Source organism: Vidua macroura, chromosome 17, assembly GCF_024509145.1.
Source record: "Vidua macroura isolate BioBank_ID:100142 chromosome 17, ASM2450914v1, whole genome shotgun sequence".
Classification (NCBI taxonomy): domain Eukaryota; kingdom Metazoa; phylum Chordata; class Aves; order Passeriformes; family Viduidae; genus Vidua; species Vidua macroura.
In genome coordinates this window covers 2,883,228-2,903,291 of record NC_071587.1, presented here as the reverse complement: position 1 = coordinate 2,903,291, position 20,064 = coordinate 2,883,228, and the positions used below count along the sequence as shown (strand labels likewise).

Below are 20,064 nucleotides of genomic sequence, written 5' to 3'. Positions count from 1 at the left end.
CAGAGGAGGGTGGTGTTGGCAGAGGGGTGTTAACCTGCTTATCTCAAGGAGGAGCAAGAAGATGCGTGTGGAGAAAAGTCGGGACAAAGGGGTTATTTATGGGGATATTTATTGATTTAAACCTCTTTCCCCCCAGGCAGACAATGACCACGTCCTATTTTCTTAAGCCTGAGCTGCATTTTAACCCAAAGTGGGAGCATTCCCCACTCCCTGGAGACCCAGTAACACTTTCCCCCTTGCTGCAGGCAGTTTTTCACAAGGCAGCACAAACCAGGTGGTTTGACCCCACACACTGGGAGCAGCTGCCCCAGCTGAACGCAGCACCCTTCCCTGGGGTGCTGAGCTCCTCAACTCCGGCCAATTCAGACGTGATGCTGGTGGTCTCCTCTCTGCTCTGAACAAACAGAACCTGTGCAGCCCCAAAAAGCAAAGTCTGTCCTGCCTCCTGGAAGTGGCTGAAAAGAATGAGAGATTGGTGGGGGAGAGGGAAGGGCTGAGCCACGAGGGACTGGGGACAGGGAAGGATGGCCACCCAAGAGCGTAGCTGAGAGTTAATCTGGTGTCCTGCATCTTTGACAGAAGTGGCAAGAACAACGTGTGGCTGACTGGGGTGGCTGGTGGGAAGCGTGGTTTGGACCAGGAATTCCAGGTCTGTCCTGCCTATTGTGGCACTGAGCTTCCCAGCCAGTGCTCAGTTTCAGTAACTGGCTGGTTTCTGAAAGATGATTTTTCCACGTCCCTTGGGTTCCCCAGATGCCTGTGGCAGCATCTGGAGACCCAGCCTGTGCCCAGGGGGGACCTGAGCACCTGTGACATGGTTGGAGACACCACAGCTGCTTTGGGGCCAAAGAACTGGTGCCAGGGTTAAGGACAAGGAGGTGGCTTGTGCACCTCCTGCCCCAGTCATGCCCTGCCCTGGGGACTTCAGTGAGGAGATATTCCATAAAGCTGGGCCTTATCCCCGAGCAGCTGCTGCCTGAGCCATTCCCAGCTGGCTGGGGATGGGATGGGATGGGATGGGATGGGATGGGCAGTGCAGGGTCTCACTGCTGAGCAAGGAGACTGGTGGGGAGATGTGACTGTGGAGGTGTGATCACCACAACCCTCCCAGATTCCACTGCATGGTGGAAAAGAGCCATTTTTGACAGACAAATTCCAGATTCTTTTCAGGCCTTCCTCTTCTGATCTGAGTAGCCAACATTCCTGCTGGGTTCAGAGGAGACAGAAACATCCCACAGCCTCTGTCCCAACCTCTGCCTCATCTGTGTTTATTTATTCCCTCTCTGGATTGAAAGGGAAAGGCAATTCCTCCCAGGGCAGCTGTTGCTGGAATGAACCCAGCTGTTTGTGGGGCTGAGAGGATGGAGATCACAGAACAAGGCACTTCCATGGAGCTTTTCATAGTGGGTAACCGGATTTTTCTTCTAACCCAGAGTGAAACCTGGAGATACAAAAACCCTCCAAGAAAATAGCTCCCCTCAGCCTGCCAATTCACTTTGATCACTGAGGATGTTTGACTCCAGGTCTGTTTGAATCCAATAAATACAAAATACCATCAAAATAGGAAGCCATTTGAAAGGAAAATTGAAGTAGGATGCTTCTACGCTGTCAGACTCTCTCTCTTCAATTTTTTCCCCCTCCTTAGATGCGACTCAAATGAAATTGCTGCAATTTTGTAATATTTTCAATCCTGACAGGCTCTGGTGAAGTGCTTCTGGCTCTCTCCAGCTGAGCCAGTGTTGTCCCCAGTCCCAGGCAAGAGGAGATAGTGCAATCTCCCTGTGGCTCCAGGGCTCCCCGAGGGATGAAGCAGAGCCTTCATCCACAGCACAAACTCCCTCTGATACCTTGGGTTTTAAGTTTTTCTGTTCTGTTTTGGTGTGCAGTTTTTAGCTTTATATTAAGTGTCACTAGGATCTTGTCACAGCGTGGTGGAGACAAAACAATCCTGTTCTAGCTGGAGACTCAAGGACAATCCCTTCAAACTTCAGGCCCAAAGCATAAACAACATGAGAAGAGGAGGGCAGGCAGGCAGGCAAGGAGGATGAAACTTCATCATTTGAAGCTGTTAATTGGGCAGTTGGCTCCTATATGCAAATGGACTAAAACTTACAAAACTGTGAGATCTCGTGACCAAGCTCTGTTTTGCTTCCATCTTGGAGCCATCTGGGCAGAGCCACGACTGTGGCTCTGGTACTGCCAGGGTGTGGCCTTTGAAGGCACCTCAATAAATACCCATTTTATTCCTCTGAACTCCATCCAGCCTCTGTTCCAGCTCCTTGAAGCATCACCTCCATGAGGAGCTGCTCCTGCTGGGAAGCTCTCTGTGGCTTGGAGACCACGAGGCAGCTTTGTTCATAAACAACACAAAGCTTGGGGGTGTTGGGCAAAATTCTGAGATGCCCAAATTCCTTTTTCCTGACCCCAATTCACACTCCTGGTCTGACCCAGAAATTCTCCTCCAAGCCTTTGCTCCCCAGCAGAGCTGTGGGATCAGCACATGGGCAGCTCCGTGGGGCTGTGGGGATGGAGAGGAGCTGCAGCTCCAGCCCCAGCACACAGCAGTGCCCTGCTGCTGCCAGCACTGTCCTGGGCAAAGCCTGGCACCTGGGAACAAGGAATGTGGCTCTGAATGGGGTGGGCACCTCTACCTCCAGCACTAACCCTGCCCTGAGGCATTTGGGCATCTCTGCCCTGTTCCTGGGCTTGGCTCCAGCACCAATAAGATGAATCTCAGCCTCAAATATCTGTAGATCCCACCTGGAGAAGGAGAAGAGCTAGAGAAGGACAGAGATGCCCAAGAGCCCAGGTGAAGCCTCTTTCCAGACCAGTCAATCTGCTGGATGAAGTGGCCAATGAACCCTGTGGCTGTTACTGCACTGTGTGATTCCCTATTTCCAAAGGGAATGTGGGAGCAAAGCTGGGCAGCCCTGTGTTCTCCTGGTGGGAATCACTCCTGGCACTTCTGCAGGGCATTCCAGGGGCAGTGAGGGGGTCACACCATGCCTGCACTGCAGGGCAGGGCCCCCAGAGCATCTGTGGGTGCAAAGCCCAAGGGTGAGGGGTTCTTCTACTCTGGCCCTGAATATTTATGGGATTGGGAGACACTTCCACCCTTTCAAAAGGAATTAGGAGCATAATTATCCCAGGGAGCTGGTCCTGACCTCCCGAAACATGAGCCCGACCTCTGCAGTGCTGCTTCAATTCCTGCTGACCATGGGGCAGCCCTCAAGGAAGGCAGGGGGCTGGAATGAGGGATTTGGGCAGCCTGTGGCTGTGTGACCCTAGTCTAACACACCAGTCACTCATGGCTTAACAGATGATGCAGGGAGGCAGGGGCTGGATGGTTTTAGCAGCATCCCTGGAATCAGGCTTTGAGCACAGGGCAGGTCTGCCAGGATGAATCCAGGAAAAAAGCTGGTGAAAGGGAGTACCTTAACACAGGTGATTTATCCTGAACATTCCACTGCACGTAGGATAAACCACCCTGAGACTGAGGGATCATTCCTCAGTGACCTGGCAGCTCTGTCTTTGTGTACAGGAACAGTTTTTGGTGGTTTTCAATCAGCTGGTGACATTGCACCTTTCAGAATAAAGCAGAGTGAAAGGCTGGAAAGCAGGAAGGCTTCAAGGAACACCATGCTTCCACCTCCTGATGCATTGCCTCTGCTTTGTTGGCCTTTAGCAATCAAACATTTCTACTGCCTCAGGTTCCAAATGCACTTATGTTCATAAGTGAGGGGTGATTGTTTGCATGTGCTGCCTCTCCACCACATTTGTGGGGCCACTTCTGAGCCTGGACCTGAACAGCAAATGTGCATTTGAGCATCTGTGCTTTAATTACTGCCTGGTATTGCTAATCAGGAGTGCCATGGCGAGCTCAGCTCCCACCCTTCTGCCATGGCATTACTGCAGTGGGCAAAGGAATCCCTGCTGGAAAGCTGCTTGGAAAATGTGGCACTGATCAAGCAGTGACCTTGTGGAGCTGTGTGAGACTCCTTCCTCCTGCACACAGCCAAGGCAGTGGGAAATAAAGGAATGTGGGATGAAGCCTGGCATTCCCAAAGTGCTGGGGCTGCTGTGGGCTGGGACATCACTGCTCACTTCCCCCTCTGCCCCGGGGCTGCTCTCAGCCCTGTCCAAGTGGATTTAGCACTGGGATGTCACTGCTCCAGCACTAGGGCCTGGGAAGGGTGTTTGGGGATGGGCTGACACCAGCTTTGGGTGTAGCAGGGGATGGATGCCAGTGTTCTCTGGCTGTGACAGTCAGTCAGCAGTGCTTTGTCCCTGTCACCACTTCAGAGAGCCCTCCTGAGGCCACTGAGCTGCAGACACACAGCAGCTCTTGCTTGGGTTGTCCTCTCTGTCCTTGTGGCCATGGAGCAGCTTTAGCCCCGGCTCTGCAAGGCAGGGCAGAGATTTGTGCCTCCAAAAGCCCAGAGTGGCACTGGCAGAGCCACCCTCCCTTCCCAGCCAGCTGACAGCATCTGGGTGGCATCTCTGGCACCGACCTGAACATGGCCCCAAATGCCCCAGGAAATCCTGTCCAGACATTTGCTGTACAGGCAAAAAAAAAAAAAAAATAAAAAAAAAAGCATTGGCAGAAGGCAGATTTGGAGAGTTTGGAGGGACAGTGAGTGACTCCCTGGGGACACAGTCACAGCAGCTCAGTGCCCAGCCATCCCCCTGGGCAGCATGGCCAAGTCTGTGGTGGTGGCCAGGGTGGCAGGCAGGAGCAGCCAGGGACCTGCCCTGTGCAAAGGGATGCTCTGGGAAATGCCAGAGGGAGGGAGGGAGAGAGGCCCAGAGACCCAAGAGTGGAGGAGAGCAGTGATGGCAGCAAGGCCTTGTAAAAAGTGAAGGTGCCTCATGTGGAGACACCTGAGAAAAATGATGGTGGCATGAGCCTGGGTGGAGGTGGATGGGAGCCTACATCCCCAAGAATTTCTTTTTAACACCTGGACACCCACCTAGGCTGGTGGATAGGTAAAAATGTCACAACTGTTGCTTCCTGTATGTTCAAAATGGAATTTTCCTTGCCTTGCCTTCCCCTCAGCCCTCCCGTGCAGACTTGGAGTGAGGCAAAGCAAAAGTCAGCCTTTGGAAAATTCCTCTGCTGTGTTTAACACAGCATTTCTATAAATTACAGTGCTGTGATTTTTGAAGTCTAACATTTAGAAAAATTGATGGTGGTTTGGGAAGCTGTAACCACAGCTCGCTGCAAACCTGGGATCCCTGTTTTCCAGGAGATATTGTAAGTTCTGCCAGTCCAGATGGCAAAGTTTTAATCTGACAGCCAGTCTGGGATGAAATATTGCTGGAGCTCAGAGCAGTGCAGTTCTCTGGCCCATATTTTAGCATATGCATATTTGTGGGAGGGAGCAAACATCTCTCTCAGCAGTCTGAAGTCTGAAATATTGGTCATTCCAGAGGAAGGGATTAGTGCTCCAGGCACGGCTGAGCAGTAAATGAAAAGCTCGTTAGTGCAAGATGTATGGAGGGAGCTGATGTGTGTTATGGCCCCAGCCCCACGTGAGAAGTCCACGTGCAGCTGAACTGCAGGATTTGTGTCATCTCTGCTCCCACCTCCTTCCCCTCAGGTGGCATCCCCTGGGAACCCAGAGAGCCACGTCCTGTGAAGGTCCAAAGGGTCCCAGGGTGGGAGGAGAAATGTGCCTGGAAGCTGCACGGGGGGAGCTTGGCTGAGAGGCTCCTGGAAGGAAGCCAGGGATGCCCTGTGGGTGGTGGGAGCCTGCTGGGGCTCTGGGGGGTCTGGCTGTGCCAGAGCTGCATTTTCCAACCAGGATTTGCCATTCCACACCACACTGGTGCAGGACCACATGGTTGAGTCTGAATCACAAGGTTCTCTTCACCCCCCCCACTTTTTTCATCTTTTTCTGGAAAAATCTCCAGTTCTCTTATGATTTCCCCTTTTGCTACACCCACCTATAACCCCAATACTGATTTTAGTCTTTTCCTCCCAACCTCACACCTTCCAACTCCTTACTCAGCCCCTTGGTCTCCTCACCATGAGACTGGCATCAAAATCATGACAATTTATAAATAAAACACATTTGGGAACCTTGTTATTTGGTTTTGGGTTCCTGAACCTGCAGGGCACTCCTGACATACCTTTCCAAGTTTCCCCTTCTGCAGCCAGAAACAAGAACTTAATGAGTTTCTCCCGCATTCCCCTGACTCCAAAGTCTGGAGATTAAATGAAAATCTTCACCTCTTGTGGAAATAATGATAAATTCTCTTGAACTGAGGGCTCACTGGCATCTGTAACACACTCCATGTGCCACAGACATCTCCCTGTCCCACCTGTTCCCTTGATCCCTGGGCTGTGCTCCTCAGAACAGGCTCCCTTGGGATTTCCCCCAGCCACCTCCTTGGTTCACCTCCATTTGTCACCCCAAGGGCTTCCCACTTTCTTCCCTTCTCCTCTCCCTTCGACAATCACTCTTCCCTTTCCCTAAATGATCCCTGTTCCCTGTTTTTCCCCCACACCCAGCACCTCTGTGCCCACTCCTGCTCCCTGGCTGCACGGGGGTGCTCCTCTTGCTACCCCTCCTCTAACCCTCTCCAGGTCCAACACCTGCACAGGTGGGACCGTGCCCAGGAGATCTCCCACAACACCACAGGCATTGCCTGACCTCGGGGCTGCCCGAGGGGCACTGCCAAGGGAAGGAGCCCTTGGGAGAAGCTCTGGATGTGCAGCAGTGCCCAGGCTGGGGGCAGGCAGCAGGGAGCTCAGGGCACTGGTTGGGGGGTGCTGGAGGGCAAACACCAGCCCAGAGACCTCACCCATTGTGGTGAACACCTACCTGTACAAGGCAGAGGCTGCTCTCTTCAGCCCTTTGGGTCTGTTGGGTTTGGGCTCCCCGGCCATGTTGATGTCTGCAAGGAAGGGACACGCAGCTGTGACATGGCACATCCCTGCCCCCCTTCAGCTGTACCTGGGCACGGAGCTGGGGTGGATGCACACAGCCCTGCCAGAGAGAAATTAGCTCCCCCCACCCCCCACCCATTGCCACCTGCTTCTGGCATGGCTGGGGCCTGCTGGGGCTCCACAGGAAGGTGAATAAACCCCTGCACTTGGGAAACCTCTTCCCTTTCCTTTCCAGAGCCACCCACCATTCCCTGAGCACTCAGCACCCTGCACATGGTCCAGTCCACACACACAAACCCAGAACAGCTTTCTTGGGAGAATTCAGTGAGATAAGGCAAAATCCAGACCTGCTGCAGGGTGCTGACTGCTGAGCACCCACCCCTGGATCCTGTGGGAATAACCAGGAATGCTGGGCACCAGCCAGCAGGGCACTGCTGTGGATCTGGCTGTGTTAAACTCTGCATGGTGCCCGTGCCTGAGCTGCTCTCGGCGCAGCCTCTTCTGCCAGGGGAGGGGAGAACGAGCTCCTCTAATCCCCTGAGGGAATGTCACTCCTTGGCCATGGTGCCAAACGTGCTTTTGATGTGAGAATAAAGTGACACAGCTGATTTCATGGAGCTGCCGAGTGCCTGGCAATCCAACATTGGTGTGGAGCCAGAACTCAGAGAGGTGAGCCGTGGCAAATGCCCCATTGCCTTCTCCAATCAGCCCTAAACCCTGCTGGTTCTTCAGGCCCTAGGTGTATGAAGAGGTGTCAGACCTCTGGGCATGTCAGAGCTGAGCTGAGCAAGACAGGGCTTCCTCATGCGGACCAGCACTGCCAAGCCCACCATGAAACCATGGCCCTCACACATGGCAGGAATAAAGAGGAAGAAGCATTTGTGTAAAAACCCCACATATTTCAAAAATCCAAGTAGTGGAAGGTGAGGGAGTGAAAGAGCAGCTGCTGAGTCCATGGGGTTGGTAAGAAGCCTCTTCATCAGCTGCTGTGAGGCCAGTGATCTCCAGGAGCTCGGAGGAGCCACACCTGTGTTTTTGGAAAAGGCTGGCTGGGTTCAGGAGACTCTTCATCACATACTGAACGTGTTGGTCCTCAGGGGTGTGCCCTGACCTGCCCTGAGGGACCCCACAGAGAACCAGGGGCTGATGTACCCACCCATGGGCACATCCTGCAGCTCCATAGACCAGCACCCCACGGGAGCTTTGGGATGGACCAGAGAGGTGGTGGGAGAAAAAGATCCCAGAATGGTTTGGGTTGGAAGAAATCTTCCCTGAAAGCCCATCCCATTCCAACCCCCTGCCATGGGCAGGGACACCTTTCACTATCCCAGGGTGCTCCAAGCCCCACCTGGCCTTGGGCACTGCCAGGGATCCAGGGGCAGCCACAGCTGCTCTGGGCACCCTGTGCCAGGGCCTCAGCACCCTCACAGGGAGGAATTTCTTCAATGATGCCTTGCTTTCTGCTACCTGCACCTTAGGGGGCATCCAACCAACTTTGAGCACATCAGGCCATTCAAAACCTGATTTTTTCATGTTTTATGAAGGGACTTTATTAGGAAATGTGGACAGGTGGGTCCACACCCCACCAAAATCAAGAGCCTACAAAGTGATCCAAAGGAACATCCTGCTGACTTAGGTATTAACCCGGAGAACCACCTCCAGGAGCTGGGGAGGCTGCAGCAGTGCTGGGATGAGCTGAGCAGGAGGAGCACAGGCTACACATGCAGGACACGACTCCAGAGGAGCATGGACATGCTCCCACTGCCCAGGGCCTTGCTGTGCAACTCCTTGGCTGCCTTTTAGGGTCTCTCAAGAGACCTTATTCCTGCTGAAGCTGGAGCTTGGCCTCTTTCTGAGCTTGAACAACAAATGTGGTGTGGTTGGCTCAGCCATGGCCCCGGGAGCTGCTCTGGGGGCACATTCCCATCAGAGCCTGGGTTAGCCTTGCTGCCCTCCTCCCTCCACCCTGCCCTTCCCAGCTGAGGAGAGTGCAGAGCCTGATGGTGAGAGGGCTGCACGTGGGCACAGGGCAGGTGCAGAGCCAGGTGCTGCCAGCAGGAACATTTCACACACAGCCTGCTGAGCCACCAAAGCTGCTGGCACTGCCAGGGAACAAAGAGATCAGTCAGACACAGCCCTGCCCAGCTGCAGCTCCCTGGCTCTGAACCCTTTCTGCTGCCAGGGTGCAGCTCACTGGCAGTGATTGCTGCCAGTCACTGCTCCCATGACTGGAGAGCCCCTGACAGCACCAGGCTGGGAACACTCTCCAAGGCAGCAGCACTGGAAGCCCAGGAAAGAAGGACAAGAATCAGCTCCATGTCCTGGGGTACAAGATGTAGTTTGGAGGAGTGTATTCTATCCCCATCTGTCAGAGCTGGGGCAGTTCTCTGCTGTTCACTGGGCAGTTTTTTTCTTCATCTCTCCCACAGCCAATCCTCCCTCCAGGAGATCTCTGCTGTCCATGGCCACTGAGTGTCCCTGCATGGCTGAGAAAATTCCATCATCCCATGGGGAGATGCTGTGCCCAGGGGAGGAGCCAAGCATTCCTACCTGGATCCAATCTGACTTTGGAACCCCACAGCAGCCTTTGCCCACTGCATTCCCAGAGGAGCAGCTTTCTGCCCCACTGCATTCCCAGAGGGAGCCCAGGTCCATCTCCAGCAGCCCTGGAGCTCCAGAGGAAAACTCCAGCCTTGTCCAGGATCCTGCTCCAGCAGAAGCACAGCTGGCACTGCAGGAGGGCTGAGCCCCCATGGAATGGGACTGCTGCCAGCACCCTGACCCACAGCCTGCCAGGGCCTGCTCTCACTCTGGCAGGGTTGTTTTGTACTATTGCATTATTTATTTTTATTTTCTTCCCTAGTAGAGAACTGTTATTCCTACTCCCATATCTTTGCCTGAGAGCCCCTTAATTTCAAAATTATAATAATTCAGAGGGAGGGGGTTTGCATTTTCCATTTCAGGGGAAGCTCCTGCCTTCCTTAGCAAACACCTGTCTGTTCAAACCAAGACACTTCATTTGCTGGTCCCCACTGCTACAAAGAGCCCTGTAGAGCTCTCACTGGCAGCTGACAACAGCAGGGAATTCATACTCTCAGCTGGTGGTGACAGGCAGTCAGATCCCTCAGGATTTCCTTGAGAGTGAAAACGGAGAGACAAGAGCTCAGCAGGAACATCAGCCTGGACAGATTTTGCATCTGATTCCCTTTCTGGCTCCTTCCTCTGCATCATTGACTCCATCTGCCCACCCCAAGGCAGCACTGATCCCTCCTGCTCATACCCAGGCACCTGTTCCCACACTCTGTGGGGAGGTTTTGCTTTTCAGTCCACATGGCAGGGGCAGGGGATGGTGTGGATCCAGCTTCCAGTGCCTCCCTAGGGCAGCTGCCTCCTGCAGTGACTGGGGTGTCTGCAGAAGGCACCCCAGAGGCTGCCAGGACCTGCAGGGACAGTCCCCTCAGCAGGGTGTCTGCAATGTCCCCTGGCAGTCCCAGCCTGTCCTCCCTTTCCACATTCCTACACGGCCACCCCTCCTCTACTTAGAGAAAACATTCCAGCCTTGATTGTCTCACCACAGCTCTTCTCTGCGGGGTTCTCCTGCAAGGGGAGCATCCCAGAGCTCACTGCTCCCAGGAGCATCCCAGAGCTCACTGCTCCCAGGAGCATCCCAGAGCTCACTGCTCCCAGGAGCATCCCAGAGCTCACTGCTCCCAGGAACATCCCAGAGCTCACTGCTCCCAGGAACATCCCAGAGCTCACTGCTCCCAGGAGCATCCCAGAGCTCACTGCTCCCAGGAACAGCCCAGAGCTCACTGCTCCCAGGAGCATCCCAGAGCTCACTGCTCCCAGGAGCATCCCAGAGCTCACTGCTCCCAGGAGCATCCCAGAGCTCACTGCTCCCAGGAACATCCCAGAGCTCACTGCTCCCAGGAACATCCCAGAGCTCACTGCTCCCAGGAACATCCCAGAGCTCACTGCTCCCAGGAACATCCCAGAGCTCACTGCTCCCAGGAGCATCCCAGAGCTCACTGCTCCCAGGAACAGCCCAGAGCTCACTGCTCCCAGGAGCATCCCAGAGCTCACTGCTCCCAGGAACATCCCAGAGCTCACTGCTCCCAGGAACATCCCAGAGCTCACTGCTCCCAGGAACATCCCAGAGCTCACTGCTCCCAGGAGCATCCCAGAGCTCACTGCTCCCAGGAACAGCCCGAGGAGCTCTCCTGTGCTCAGCCTGGCCCATGAGGGGCAGGCAGATCAAAGGCAGCTGAGTTTGCACCTTGTCCAGGACATGAACAGGACACCCAGCTATCACACAGTCCTTTTGCCTCCTTCTGGAATTCCAGGCCCTTGGGACCAGCAGAGATCAGAGGTTTTCTGAGAGGAGGTTTTTCTCACAGCAAACCTTTCATCTCTCTCTTCAGCTAAGTGAGCAGGTGCTCCCTGTCTCTTGGCCACATCTTCTCTGGAGCATAACAAGGAGCTCCTGGGTTCCCCACTGCCCTCTCCATCCTATCTGAGGCTGCACATGTGGGCAACATCTGGGCTGAAAGCATTCCTGGCATGCTGAGCTCTGCCAGGTCTGCAGCTCTGCTCTCTGGAGCTCAAGAGAAGTGAGCAGAAGTTTCTGGTATCTGGATAAAACTCAGAGGAAGCAGCATGGCCTCAGCATGACCTCCTATGTCAAGCTGCTGTGCCAGCAGCAGGGTGGGAATGGGCTGCAAATTGCTTTCCTGGGTGCCCACTGCCTGCAGCAGGCTTGGAAATCACAATTTTTCATTAAAAATCCTCTCCCCAGTTCCAATTCTCAGCTTGGAGCTGGTGACACCTCAGAGCAATCTGAAAAAGCAAAGATGCAGCTGGGGGGATTTGCTTGTTAATTCTCATGCCACAGCAGTGCAGATGTGGGGGAAGTTCTCTTGTTTAACATCTGCTGGCTGAAGTTAGGCTGGGCTGGTCTGGAGATCAGCTCTCCTGACAGGCTAAGGCCTGATCCTGGAAGGGAATCACTGAATCACAGAATAGTTTGGGTTGGAAGGGACCTTAAAAACCATCCCATCCTACCCCCTGCCATGGCAGGGACACCTTCCACTGTCCCAAGGTGCTCCAAGCCCCATCCCACCTGGCCTTGGATGCTTCCAGGGATCCAGGGGCAGCCACAGCTGCTCTGGGCACCCTGTGCCAGGGTCTCAGCACCCTCACAGGGAACAATTCCTTCCCAATATCCCATCCATCCCTGCCCCCTGGCAGTGGGAAGCCATTCCCCCTTGTCCTATCCATGTCTTTGGTACCAGGCAATATCTTTCCCCACCCTTATTCTTCCCCAGCAGTTCCAGGACAAGGCCATGGGATGACCCAGAACTGTAGTTTCGCTGTTTGCCTCCTACAGTCACAGCCCAGAGCTGAGGTTTTGGGCCACAATGTCACATGTGCCTCTGATCCCATCCTACAGGAGCTGGGAGCCTTCAGCCCCTGCCTGGGGGTGCTGCTGGAATGCTGGTCTCCAGCTCTGTGCCTGGCCAGGAATCTTGCTGACCCTGCCTTGTCACTCTGGCCCTGCTGGGTCATCACTGGCTCATCTCTGACCCTCTCTGCAGATCCAACATCCCAGTCTGACTGGGCACTAGCCATCCCTTATGGAACTGATGCTGTTTGGGTTTTGCCTTTTTTGTTCTTTGATATGTTCTCTGTACTCTTCACACATGTATTTGTAGCTCTGTAGCCTCTTGTATTAATGGCTCATTTTCCCCCCAGTAATTTTCCATGGCCTTTTCCTAGACAGAAAACCAAACAAATTCCAGAGCTCCAAGCCCTGAGGGGTACAGGACCCCAGTGCTGTCTTGGTTCTTCCTGGGAGCCAAGGCCATGAACAACTCTTGGAGATCCATTTCATGGACAGAGAACAGCCAGTGCTGAGGGGGGACTCCAGAGAAGGGGCTTGACCTGAGGGAGGATTGCCTCACCTCTTGTGCTCCTAACTGGTGCTTTTTATCAATTATACTAATTTCCTAAAACCTATAAAAATGTACTCACCCCTGTGGGGGTGGGCTTTTGTGGACATCTTTCCATGACTGCCCCTGAAATCCTTCAAATAAAAATCAGCTCTTCTATACACAGAATTCACAGAATGACCAGGCTGGAAGAGACCTCCAAGATCACTGAGTCCAACCCAGTCCCAACAGCTCAACTAAACCCTGGCACCCAGTGCCACACCCAGGCTTTGTTAAACACACCCAGGGATGGTGACTGCACCACCTCCCGGGCAGAACATTCCAGAATTTTATCACCCTTTCTACTAAAAACTCTTTCCTAATATCCAACCTGAATTTCCCTTGGTGCAGTTTGGGGCTGTGTGCTCTGGTTCTGTCAGTGCTGCCTGGAGAAAGAGCCCAGCCCCAGCTGAGCACAGCCACCTTTCAGGAGCTGTGAGAGTGCTGAGGTCAGCCCTGAGTCTCCTTTTCTCCAGGCTGAGCACCCCCAGCTCCCTCAGTGGTTCCTCACAGGGTTTGTGTTCCCAGCCCCTCTCCAGCCTCGTTGCCTCCTCTGGACGTGCTCGAGCATCTCAACATCCTTCCTAAACTGAGGGGCCAGAGCTGGACACAGCCCTCGAGGTGTGCCCTCACCAGTGCTGAGCACAGGAGCAGAATGACCTCCCTGCTCCTGCTGGTCACACAATTCCTGATCCAGGCCAGGATGCTGTTGTCCTTCCTGGCCACCAGGGCACACTGCTGGCTCATGTTCAGCCGCCTGTCAACCAACAGCCCCACATCCCTTTCTGCCTGGGCACTGTCCAGCCACACCGTCCCCAGCCCATAGCATTGCAGGGGCTATTGTGGCCAAAATGCAGGACTGGGCACTTGGACTGATTAAACTTCATCCTGTTAGACTCTGCCCATCCATCCAACTGTTCCAGGTCTCTCTGCAGAGCTCTCCTACCTTCCAACAGATGGACACATGCTCCCAGCTTAGTGTCCACAAACTTACTAACAGAATTCAATCCTCTTGTCCTGTCAGCTGCTGCTTGGAGAGAGAGACCAACCCCCAAAATATTAATTCCTTGCTAAAATTTTCTCGAGTTTAATTTCCAAAAATGGGGGAAAACGCCACAGCACAGCCCACCCAGCAGGCTACTTGTGGATGTGATAGTCTGGTCAGAGAGAGAGAAAGCTAGATAAGCTTTCCCATGAATTGGTCTGGGAAATATTAGGGAGCTGGAGAGAAAGAATTGTAAACAACCCACAGGTGGTGGTTTTTAACAAGTTGTTTTTCTCCTAAAGTTGTTTACATATGGATGTCTTCTTAATTAGCCAATCATGTGAAATGTGTTGATTAAATGACCAATCAGGTCTCACCTGTAGCAAACCAAGATATAAAAGAAGAGAATTGACAAAACGGGCTGCTTTTAGCCCTTTGCCTTTTGATTTGAGTCTGGGTCATCTCTGACTCAACTGTGACAGCTACTGGGGAAAAATGCCACAGCACAGCCCACCCAGCAGGCTGCTGGGGGAAAAGAACACGGCACAGCCCACCCAGCAGGCTGCTGGGGGAAAAGGACACGGCACAGCCCAGGCAGCAGGCTGCTGGGGGAAAAGGACACGGCACAGCCCACCCAGCAGGCTGCTGGGGGAAAAGGACACGGCACAGCCCACCCAGCAGGCTGCTGGGGGAAAAGGACACGGCACAGCCCAGGCAGCAGGCTGCTGGGGGAAAAGGACACGGCACAGCCCAGGCAGCAGGCTGCTGGCCACGGCGGGGCCGGCGAGGGGACTCACCCAGGCTCTGGCCGGCCAGCACGCGGCCGTTCTCGCCCAGCACGGCGGCGCGCGCGTGCCGCTCGTTGGAGTACTGCACGAAGGCGTAGCCCTTGTGCACGGAGCAGCCGACCACGCGCCCGTACTTGGAGAAGATGGTCTCCACATCTGACTTCTTGACCACCGCCGTGTTGAGGTTGCCGATGAACACCCGCGAGTTGATGGACTTGGGGTCATTCTTGTTGGTGATGTTGCTGGTCTGCACCTTCAAGGACATCTTGGATGCCTGCAAGGATAGGTGGGGAGTCAGGAGGGTGTGAGAAGGAATTCACAGAAAAACGGGTGTGGGGCAAAGCTCTCAGTGGAGGAAGCAGCTCCTCAATTTCTACTGGTTACAGTGGGGCAGATCCCATCTCTGGGAGCCCCTGAGTGTTGGGAGATCACTGGCACAGTCAATCCTAAATTCTTGCTGGAAATTAACTGATCAGGTTGACACCTGGTTGGTTCTGTGCAGGGCCAGGAGCTGAACTTTAATGATGGCTTGTGAGTCCCTTCCAACTCAGGGTATTCTGTGATTCTAAGGTTGCTTTTAGGGGAGAAACCAAGATTTAAATCCATTTCACATCTAAGTAAAAGCTTTAATGCTGTCATATCAAAGCTTTTACCCCTCTAGGCTAAATCACAATTCAAACAACTCTTTCTGAAGCAGTCTGCATCCAGCACCTTGGTTCATGCCCGCTTTTCCAGGCTTTCCCCTGCCAACACTTCCCAGCCCAGCCCTCACCATGCACAGGGATGGGTTTGTCCCTGTGAGGCCACACTCGCACCTGGAAGGGGACTTGGGATTTCTGGATATAAAGAAGAGATGTAAGCAGTGATCAGCCCACGTGCTCCTGCTGGCACCTGCACTGCGCTGCCTGCACGCCGGGATTTGGGCTGGATTTTGTGCAAACACGAGGTGTCACTGTTAGCCTGGAAATCACATCACATCAGCTGGGAGCCAAGCCAACCCCTTCCCGTGGCTGCAAGGCAGGCTCCTCCTCGGGCAGCACTGGGAACGGGTTTGCCCTCTGAACACAAGGGACAGGGCTGGAAGTCGTGTGAAACCCAAGGCAGTGTGGCCTGTCTGCTCCAACTCCTGCAAAACCCACAGCTGTGCAGAGAGATCAGCTTGGTTCCCACCTTCCAGAGCCAGAGGGATGTTTGGGATCCCTGCTCTGCTGCACACACAGGGTGTGGGATTGACCCAGGAGCTGTGCAAGGTGTTTTGTGATGCACATGGAGGTGCTGCTCTTCCCCAGCCCCCTCCAGCAGCAACCACAGGTGTTCCCATTCCCAAGGGCAACACCACCAGGGTGTCCACAACTTCTGGAGGTCCCCAAGCCTGGCACAGGGGTTGTGCTGCTACCACAGGGCATGGTGTCCTCTGCCTGGTGGTCCCCAGCACCTCTCCTGGTACTGCCTGGTTTTGGGGTCTTGGCTCTCTGGGCTCCAAGCCCAAGTCTGAACAGCCTGGTCCGAGGTGGGGACAGCTGGTGACATTACACCTTTCAGAATAAAGCAGGGACAACCAGAGTGAAAGGCTGGAAAGCAGGAAGGCTTCAAGGAACACCATGCTTCCACCTCCTGATGCATTGCCTCTGCTTTGTTGGCCTTTAGCAATCAAACATTTCTACTGCCTCAGGTTCCAAATGCAACTGTTCATAAGTGAGGGGTGATTGTTTGCATGTGCTGCCTCTCCACCACATTTGTGGGGCCACTTCTGAGCCTGGACCTGAACAGCAAATGTGCATTTGAGCATCTGTGCTTTAATTACTGCCTGGTATTGCTAATCAGGAGTGCCTGCCCGCACTGGTGCAGCCCCTGTGGGCCCTGTCCCCCCGGTCCCCAAGCCCTGGCAGGCTCTGCTGCCCCAGCCCAGCCTGCCCGAGGCACTGCCAGGGCAGTGTGGGATGTGCCAGCTTTGCTGAGCCCTAAGCCATGGAGTTCCTTTTCCTACAGTGCTGCTCTGGCAGGCTGAGCCTGCCAAAAGGCCGCAATATTTTGGGGTTGCATCCAAGACTTTCCAAAACCCCAGTCCTGCTTCTTCTTTGTGCTCTCCTGCACAGAGATTCCTCACAGGACACACAGTCTCTGGTTGCTTCTCTCTCCTCTGTTAGAGGGGAGAACACCATCACACCCACCTCACCCTGCACCAGGGGAGCCCTGTTTTGGCTCCTCAGGGATGTCTGCATGTTTGTGGGAAATGGATTTGTAGAAAATTCTTAAAACTTGACAGAAGTAGCTAAAGCTGATAGGCCAAGAAATGCTTATAGTGTATTATAATTAAGAAATAGTTAATTTCTGATTGTAATGACATAAATTATAACATCTGTATTATCTCACCCTTCTCATGAGACCAAAAATAAAATCAAAGTTTTTAAAATGCCTCTCAGTTGCTCCATCTCTGGGTCAGAAAAGGGCATAATCCAACAAATGTCTTCCCATCTGAGCTCCCAGCCCCTCAGGATCTGCTCCTGCCACAGTCCCACTCTGCCCAGGGTGCCCACACAGACAAGCATCAGTGTTAGGGCTCACCAGCACCACTCTAAATCCCAACATCTGAAATTCCAGTCCAGGACAGGGGCATGGGAGGAGACTGCCCCATCCCCACAGGCAGAGGGGGTTTGCAGCCTGAGCCAGGAGCCACAGGGTGCTGGAGCAATCCCCCAGCAATGGGCTCTGTGCCCAGCTGCCAGGGACACATCTCCACCTTCCAGGGGAGCACAAAGAGCTGGACACTCCATCCCTGTCACCATTTAAAACCAGGCCACACAGAGCACTGGAGACACCTGGCAAGTCTGAGCCTCTCTGTGAGGATGTGGCTCCACAATAAATCTCTGGCTCCAGCCCCTGCCACTCCATTAACCTGCCACTGAGGCTGGAAATAATCTGCCTGCTAAATCCAATCATAAAAAAAAAAAAAAAAAAAAAAAAAAAAGTTAGACTTAGTCTGAGTCTGGCTTGTTGTATTTTCCCTTTCACACTAACAGATTAAAAGAGCCAGATACTTTTGTTTTATTACTTTAAAACCAATTCCTGGCAGGCAGAGTGTTGGGGAAGATGAAATAGCAAGGCCCTATAAATATGAGGGCCTGGCAAAAGAATCAGAGAATACAGATATCGAGATGAAAACGAGGTTTGAAATACCAAACCTTCATTACTGAGCATCCCGAAAACAATAATGCAATCCCCCTTTTCTGATAGAACCTAAGGTCAAATGGAATGTCCTGTCTCACCCCCCAATGTATGGTTCATCCCATACCTGTAACCCTCCCCTGAAGTATCAGGTATCTGTAACCCCATTGGCCCAAGTCCTGTCCCAGCCCACCTTGAAGCCCCCTGATAAGGTGTGGCCGAGGGACCGGACGCTCTCTCTCTCGGACCTTCCTGCTGGGACACCCACCTGGCACCATCCCTCTCTCTCCCCCCGCTCTCCCCGGGCCTGCCACGAGTTGCGGCTAGCAACTCTAAGCAGGGCCCTTCATCCTTTATAATAAACCCTATGCTCTAAAGACCGGGCCTCAGAGATCCTTCGTTACCACCCACCCAAACCGTCCTGGAGTCCAGCAATCCCCGCAGCAGAGTTTTCCTAAAAACACTGGGAAAAATAGCCAAAGATCAGGACTTTCAAAGATATCTAAGTGAATTCAATTCTCAACCTTTGGCAAGTGGTGCTCCAACTTCCACCCCTATATCAGCCCTTGTTTAATGCTCTCTATTTGAATTTATTTTTGCAGTGCCACCTGGAAGAGGTTCCCAAAGGAAACTGGTGCAGATGGGGAGAAATGGGGAGGCTTTTCCCAGCTCTTTGGTCACTCTAGGTACCCAGCTTAAGCCTCAAGGACTCATTTCAGAAATCCTGAGTATCTGCACAAAGCCCAGCTGGAGGCTGCTCCAGGTGCCAGTGCCCAGGGAATCTCCATCCTGAATGTGCCTGAGGCTGTGCAGGACCTTCAGAGAGCCTGCACACTTGTGGGGTATCTGCAGCCAGGTGGCCCTGGCTGGCCTTGCTGCCCTGAGGACACATCAGACCTGCTGTGAGCCCTCCTTTCCCTGGGGACCGAGCATTGTCCCATGGTGACTCCAGCACGTGGCTTTACACCTGGTGACTCCTGGAGCTCCTGAAGCCTGTATTTTCTTGTTTCAGAGCCAACCTGCCCTGGCACCTCTTTCTCCCACCCCAGGCCATTGCCATGGGGACACCTTTGGTCCCTCTAAGCTGCTTCCCCTTCCACTTTTCCATCCTCATCTGCTGGAGTCAGGGCAAGTCTCCAACCAATTTTCTACCCACCCATGGCCCTCCTTTCCTGCAGACCTCTGAGAAATTCCCCTGGTCCCTGGGCAGAGTCTGAGCCCTTCTCCCCATCCTTGGGACCCACCATCCAGCCTGCAGTGCCCACCTGGATGCCAGGATGCTGCAGGACTGTGTCCAAAGCCTTCCTGAAGTCAGGGCAGACACCAACCACGTCACTTTGCCACAGGAGAAAAGTAGCTTGGTCAAGTTTGGCCGAACCATTTCCAGGTCTGTCCCTGCTGAGGAACGTTCCCTTCCTCAAAATCAGACACAGCATGCACATCAAATACTCCTGGCTCTGCTTTCACACCCCAGCACTGCAGAGCTTCTCTGCTGCTACCCCCCAGTCCCAAATCAGGCAAAGCCCAAAGCCTCCCCAAGCACTAATCAGCCCAGTCAGGTATTATTTGCATGAGCCTGAAGCTCTGCCCAGCTGTTTGCAGCTGCAAACCCCAAATCCATCAGGGGCTGAGCTCCTTAAGCCTGTGTAGGAGGGATGTGGGTTAAGCTGCCTCTGCCTGGGCTGGAACAGGCTGGGATTCAGGTGGGATGTGGGGAGAGTGGGGGTATAAAACTTTTGTTTTTCTCCAAATTTGATGGGCTCTCAGCAGGTACCACATGAGCCAGCTCTGCAGCTGTCAGTGGACCCTTCCCCACGTGGATTTGTGTCCTAGGTTTGTGGCCTAGTTTGCTATTAAAAAAAAAGACCTGCATGAAGGTGAGGTGTGGGCAGGAAGGTGGATCTTCACTTGGAGAAGGAAATCCCCTAAGGCATCTCCCAAGATGAAGATTTTGGCTGCCATGGAGTTTGGGGGCGTTGGAAAAGGGGAACCTGTGCCTCTCCTGGGTCCCTGCTGCCCATCCCCACCTGACACCCTCCTTGTCTGGCTCCTGTGACCTTCCTGCAGCTGTGCTGTGCTTGGTCCCTGTTCTGTGTCCTCTCCTGCCCACCTGGGAGGCTGCATCCCAACAATCCCATAGAGCTGGATAAGCAACTTCCACTTAGGAATTCACTTAGGCTTTATAAAGCCTTGCCTAAGGGTAGGACACCCCACATTGCAGGGCCCAGTGACAGAGCAAGGAGCTCA

The 20,064-nt window shown here is 53.6% G+C and overlaps 1 protein-coding gene across 5 annotated transcripts in view; it reads right to left on the bottom strand.

Moving 5' to 3' along the window:
- The window catches only part of RALY (RALY heterogeneous nuclear ribonucleoprotein), a 130,639-nt gene that overhangs the window by 7,271 nt on the left and 103,304 nt on the right, over positions 1–20,064 (bottom strand). For all 5 annotated transcript variants that reach the window (XM_053992698.1, XM_053992697.1, XM_053992701.1 and 2 more), the window contains 2 exons: positions 14,662–14,926; positions 6,828–6,900 (listed from right to left, as the gene is read on the bottom strand). In XM_053992698.1, coding sequence (XP_053848673.1) covers positions 6,828–6,900; positions 14,662–14,926 — 338 coding nt within the window. The remainder of the gene's footprint in view (positions 1–6,827; positions 6,901–14,661; positions 14,927–20,064) is intronic.